This window comes from Carcharhinus amblyrhynchos, unplaced genomic scaffold, assembly GCF_965287045.1.
Source record: "Carcharhinus amblyrhynchos unplaced genomic scaffold, sCarAmb.v2.hapA scaffold_45, whole genome shotgun sequence".
In the NCBI taxonomy this organism is placed as follows: Eukaryota; Metazoa; Chordata; class Chondrichthyes; order Carcharhiniformes; family Carcharhinidae; genus Carcharhinus; species Carcharhinus amblyrhynchos.
In genome coordinates, this window is record NW_027649786.1 from 3508896 (window position 1) to 3514547 (window position 5652).

At 55.0% G+C, this 5652-nt stretch overlaps 1 protein-coding gene across 1 annotated transcript; it reads right to left on the reverse strand.

Annotated features, from left to right (window-relative positions):
* Positions 1–467: 467 nt before the first annotated feature.
* LOC145337293 (N-acetyllactosaminide alpha-1,3-galactosyltransferase-like) lies at positions 468–5191 on the reverse strand. Its single transcript, XM_080182085.1, has 3 exons — positions 4946–5191; positions 3418–3555; positions 468–1161 (listed from the first exon to the last, which is right to left on the reverse strand). Exons 1-3 carry the CDS (start codon positions 5017–5019, stop codon positions 477–479), a joined length of 897 nt encoding a protein of 298 aa, XP_080038211.1. The 5' UTR covers positions 5020–5191; the 3' UTR covers positions 468–476.
* Positions 5192–5652: the final 461 nt, after the last annotated feature.

The following is a 5652-nucleotide window of genomic DNA, read 5'->3' on the forward strand; positions in this document are numbered from 1 at the left end:
CTGGGAATTGAACCCGGGTCCCTGGAGCTGTGAGGCAGCAGTGCTAACCCACTGTGTCACCGGGAATGGAACCCGGGTCCCTGGCGCTGTGAGGGAGCAGTGCCAACCCGCCGTGTCACCGTGTCATCCTAAACCTTTCCAAAAACATATAATGTCGTGTTTAATTCCTGTTGCCTCCCTTTCTGGTCAAATAAAATTCAATAATCTTTACCTGAGACCTGTAGAAGATTAAATTGCTCCCCCTCCCACCCCCCCCACTGCCAACCCCACCCCACCACCTGTTGGAACTTTCTCATCTGCGAAAAAAACCCCAAATCCCTCCATATCTCCGAATGCAAATTTCTAACCTTTCCCTACTTACCAGCACGCATCAGTGTTGCTTCACCAGCTGACACAGAGCGGCCCAGCCGATTGCCCCCCCTAGCCTACCCACCAGCTTTCAAGCGCTGCGCCCTCTGCTGCCCCCCCTTCCCGACTCAGTTTTCCCGGACGCTGCTGTACTCTTCGGGAATCCACTTGACCCGGGGATACTTGATGTAACTCCTTGACGTTCGATCCCAGCAATACTCGGGAGACAGGACCTTGGTGGGCTTGTGTTCCAGGAAGTAGCGATTCAGGTGGCTTTCCTCGTGCCAAACCGCCTCGATGCCCGAAGCTTTGTCCTTCATCACTCCGGCCAAGCAGGCCCTGGTCAGGTTGTAGACGTGGTCCGGCCTGCCCCCAAACAGCGCGGCGTGGTAGTAGTAATCACCCCGGCCCGGCGCGATGTAAGCTGCCGACTCTGGCCTCCGCTCGTAGGTGTAATCTTTGACGCGGGCAGGGTAGAGGCCGGCTTGTAACTGGCCAACCAGGTCGCCCAGGGTCTCGGGGCCAAAGGAGCCAATGAACAGGAGGTCGACGTCAAAGCAGAACAGGTAGGTGACCTCGGAGCGGACGCGCTCTTGGATCAGTTGGCTGAGGTGGTGCATCCGCATCATGCTGATGTCCTGCCAGCGAGGGTACTTGGGCACCCGGATGACAGTCATCGTGCGCCCGGGGCTCATCTCCACCCACGGCACCCTGCTGACGTCGTCCACCAGCACGTAGTAGATGACCCGTTGGCCCCTCATGAAGTGCTTCTCCGCCGTTTCCAGGAAGTCTTTCAGGAACCTGTCGATGTAACTGGGAGAGAGGGTTGGGGGGGGGGGGGGGGGGAGGGGGGGAGCAAGAGCATCAAGATCACTGTGGGGGGGAGGGGGTGGCCGCCACCGGATAGCGCAGTGCCGCACCGACGCAGGGGAGGGCGCCACCTCCTCATTCTCGCTTCGCTAACTATTTTTGCCAACGTCCAGCTCAGATTCTCACTCACAAGGGTGGAATCGCACCCCCCCCCACCCCAACATAGTGTGTGGAAGGCAGTGCGGGGGTGGGGGGGGGCAGAAGGGAGAGTTGGGGGGTGGGGTGTGAGGGAACCAGTTAATAGCCCTTTCTATGAGGATGTGTCTAGGGCGGTGGATAGAGGAGAGCCGGTGGATGTGGTCTTTCTGGATTTTCAGAAGGCGTTTGACAAGGTACCTCACAAGAGGTTATTGCAGAAGGTCGAGGGACATGGAGTTGGGGGTAGGGTGTTAGCGTGGATAGAGGATTGGTTGTCAAATAGGAGGCAGAGAGTGGAGGTCAATGGGTGCTATTCGGATTGGCGGATGGTGACTAGTGGAGTGCCTCAGGGGTCGGTGCTGGGGCCTCAGCTATTTACCATTTATATAGATGATCTGGAGGAGGGAACCGAGTGCAGGGTGTCGAAATTTGCTGATGACACCAAGATTGGGGGAAAGGCAAATTGTGCGGAGGGTGTGGAGAGTCTGCAGAAGGATCTAGATAGGCTGGGCGAATGGGCCAGGAAATGGCAAATGGAATTTAATGTTGGCAAGTGTGAGGTGGTCCACTTTGGTAGGAAGAATGGTAGGAAGGACTATTACTTACGTGGTGAAAAACTGCAGCAGGCGACGGTGCAGAGGGACCTCGGGGTCCTTGTGCATGAGTCGCAAAAACCCAGCTTGCAGGTGCAGCAGGTGGTCAGGAAGGCGAATGGGATGCTGGCCTTCATAGCGAGGGGGATTGAATATAAAAGTAGGGAGGTCTTGCTGCGGCTGTATAGGGCATTGGTGAGGCCGCAGCTGGAGTACTGTGTGCAGTTTTGGGCGCCGCACCTGCGCAAGGATATTTTGGCCCTGGAGGGAGTGCAGAGGAGGTTTACTAGGCTGATACCGGAGTTGAGGGGGTTGAGCTATGAGGAGAGGCTGAATAAACTAGGCTTGTACTCGTTAGAGTTTAGAAGAATGAGGGGAGATCTCATTGAGACGTATAAGATGATGAATGGGATGGATAGGATAGAGGTGGAAAGACTCTTCCCGCTCAGAAAGGACAGTAGGACTAGGGGGCATAGCCTCAAGATAAAGGGGGGGCGGTTTAGAACGGAGTTGAGGAGGAACTTCTTCACTCAAAGGGTGGTGAATCTCTGGAATTCTCTGCCCGTTGAAGTGGTGGAGGCTGCCTCGCTAAATATTTTTAAGACGCGGGTTGATGGGTTTTTGATAAGAGAGGGGATTAAGGGTTATGGGGAGAGGGCAGGAAAGTGGAACTGAGCCACGACAGATCAGCCATGATCTTATTGAATGGCGGGGCAGGCTCGAAGGGCTGGATGGCCTACTCCTGCTCCTATTTCTTATGTTCTTATGTAACTCCACCAAGTCAGATCTCTCTCCAGGTTCTCCCACTTGGTCCAAAGGGGAAAGATTCTCGGGGGGGAGGGGGGCGGGGGCATGATTCCACTGTGGTGAGGCAGGGTCGGAGGTCAGGGCCATGAGTCAGAGGTCAGGGAGAGAGGTAGACGTCAAAGGTCTGAGTCAGAGGCTGAGGTCAGGGTCAGAGGTCAGGGCCAGAGGTTGGCGCCACCCCAATAATACAGCCGCACTCCCACAACCATTGCTCCCCCCCCGACAATCATTAAAGTTTATTTATTATCAAAAGTAGGCTTACATTAACACTGCAATGAAGTTACTGTGAAAATCCCCTAGTTGCCCACTCTCCTGTTCGGGTAACACTGAGGGAGAATTTAGCGCGGCCCCAATCCACCCTGACCCGCACGTCTTTCGGACTGTGGGAGGAAACCGGAGCGCCCGGAGGAAACCCACGCAGACACGGGGAGAATGTGCATTCTCCGCACAGACAGTGACCCGAGGCCGGGGAATCGAACCCGGGACCCTGGCGCTGCGAGGCAGCCGTGATAACCCACTGTGCCACCACCCAGCCACCAATCATTGGCCCCCTCCTTCCCACAAACCACCCCCCACCCCCGGTCCCACAGGAACGGATCCAGCCCTCGGTCGGGGCTGAAACGAGGTGAGAGGAGCCGTGGACCCCGTTTCCCCTCCTCACCGTGCCACAGCAAACACCGTCATGCCAATCACCGTGTTCCGCCGCTTGTAGAACTCGTCCCGTTCCTTTGGGTCGTACGTCCCGTACCAGAGAATCGGAGCCCCCCACGGCGTCACTGTCTTCTTATCTGTAAAGGCCCTTCAGGAAGAGGGGGGAGAGGTTAGAAACCGCGGTCTGGTGGGGTGGGGGCCGATCAATTGCCACCGTGTACCAAAATTCCCTGATCTTGTACCGTTTCCGCCCCCCCCACAACCACCCCGCACTGCCTGCAAGTATTTGACACTCAGCCACGATTTCATTGGCTGCGATAGGATCTCAGCCGGGGGTGGGGGTGGGAGGGCTCTGATCGGATCTCGAGCCGTTCGGCCCATCGGGTCTGCTCCCTCGTCCTATCACGTCGTTCATCCCCATTCTCCCACCTGCTCCCCTGACCAAACGAGGACCGATTTCTCTCCCTCTGTTTTCAAGGGTGATCGCAACGAGGCTGTGAATTAACCGTCCCTCGTTACACCCGCGCTAGGTCCAGTTTAACCAGCTCTCCCTCTCTCTGTCATCGGCTGAATAATATAAGCTATTATCCTGAAAACACTCTCTAAACTCCTCAAGGAATCAACGGCCCAGAGACTCTCCCAATCTCCCAGCCCATTAATCCCCCCCGTTGACTATCGAAATACCAAGCTCCTGCTAGCTCCCCCGTCCCACTGCCGTGTGGAAGTTGGTCGGGGTCCCATCCGTGTACCCGCTCCCACAAATCACTTGTTCCTTTATCAACTCCTGTCTGTGCTGAAACATCCCCCCCCAGTCCGACACTATCGTTAAGAAAGCCCCACCAACGCCTCTACTTTCTCAGAAGACTAAGGAAATTTGGCATGTCCGCCACGACTCTCACCAACTTTTACAGATGCCCCACAGAAAGCATTCTTTCTGGTTGGATCACAGCTCGGTCTGGGATCCTGCTCTGCCCAAGGCCACAAGGAAATACAAAAGGGTGGTGAATGTAGCCCCCAATCCATCACACAAACCAGCCTCCCATCCATTGACTCTGTCTACACTTCCCGCTGCCTCGGGGAAAAGCAGCCGGGATAATTAAGGACCCCACACACCCCGGACATTCTCTCTTCCACCTTCTTCCGTCGGGAAAAAGATACAAAAGTCTGAGGTCCCGTACCGACCGACTCAAGAACAGCTTCTTCCCTGCTGCTGTCAGAGTTTTGAATGGACCTACCTCGCATTAAGTTGATCTTTCTCCACACCCTCGCTGTGACTGTAACACTACATTCTGCACCCTCTCCTTTCCTTCTCTATGAATGGTATGCTTTATATAGTGCGTAATAACCAATGCTTTTCACTCTGTCCCGATACTGTGACAATAATAAATGACATTGGAAGTTTAAACCTCCTTTTCTATCGGAGCCTCTCCCTCTGGAACACATCCAGATCATTGCATTTGTCCCTCTGATGCCTCAGTCTCTCGCTCTCAGGTTACACCCTGCACTGTTCCACCGCGGGAGCTATGTCCGGAACGTACCTGGAATTAAACCAGGATTCAAGCTCATTGCCCAGCTGGAGTCCATTCTCTTCCCTATCTGACACCGCTCCCATCGAGAGATTCTGCCTTCCGGAGGATCTGAGGGGAAAGGGAGACGGAGTGGAGGAAGCAGTGAATGAACATGTCACAATCTTACTGACACACTTCGGACCGAGACAAGAACATCCCTCGGCACAACGGAGGGGAGAAACCGTGAGCTCAGCGCAGGAGAAACTGTAGATCGAGGTGTGAGCCTGTCCCAGTCTGACTGTAGATCGAGGTGTGACCCTGTCCCAGTCTGACTGTAGATCGAGGTGTGACCCTGTCCCAGTCTGACTGTAGATCGAGGTGTGACCCTGTCCCAGTCTGACTGTAGATTGAGGTGTGACCTGTCCCAGTCTGACTGTAAATCGAGGTGTGAACTGTCCCAGTCTGACTGTAGATTGAGGTGTGACCCTGTCCCAGTCTGACTGTAGATCGAGGTGTGACCCTGTCCCAGTCTGACTGTAGATTGAGGTGTGACCCTGTCCCAGTCTGACTGTAGATTGAGGTGTGAACTGTCCCAGTCTGATTGTAGATTGAGGTGTGACCCTGTCCCAGTCTGACTGTAAATCGAGGTGTGACCCTGTCCCAGTCTGACTGTAAATTGAGGTGTGACCCTGTCCCAGTCTGACTGTAGATTGAGGTGTGACCCTGTCCCAGTCTGA

Coding starts and splice junctions, on each gene's coding strand:
- LOC145337293 (XM_080182085.1), bottom strand. CDS start 5,019: ATGGGAGCGGTGTCAGATAGGGAAGAGAATGGACTCCAGCTGGGCAAT. Junction 3,556..4,945: donor GAATCCTGGTTTAATTCCAG/GTACGTTCCGGA, acceptor CTCTTCCTGAAG/GGCCTTTACAGATAAGAAGA. Junction 1,162..3,417: donor ACGGTGTTTGCTGTGGCACG/GTGAGGAGGGGA, acceptor CCTCTCTCCCAG/TTACATCGACAGGTTCCTGA.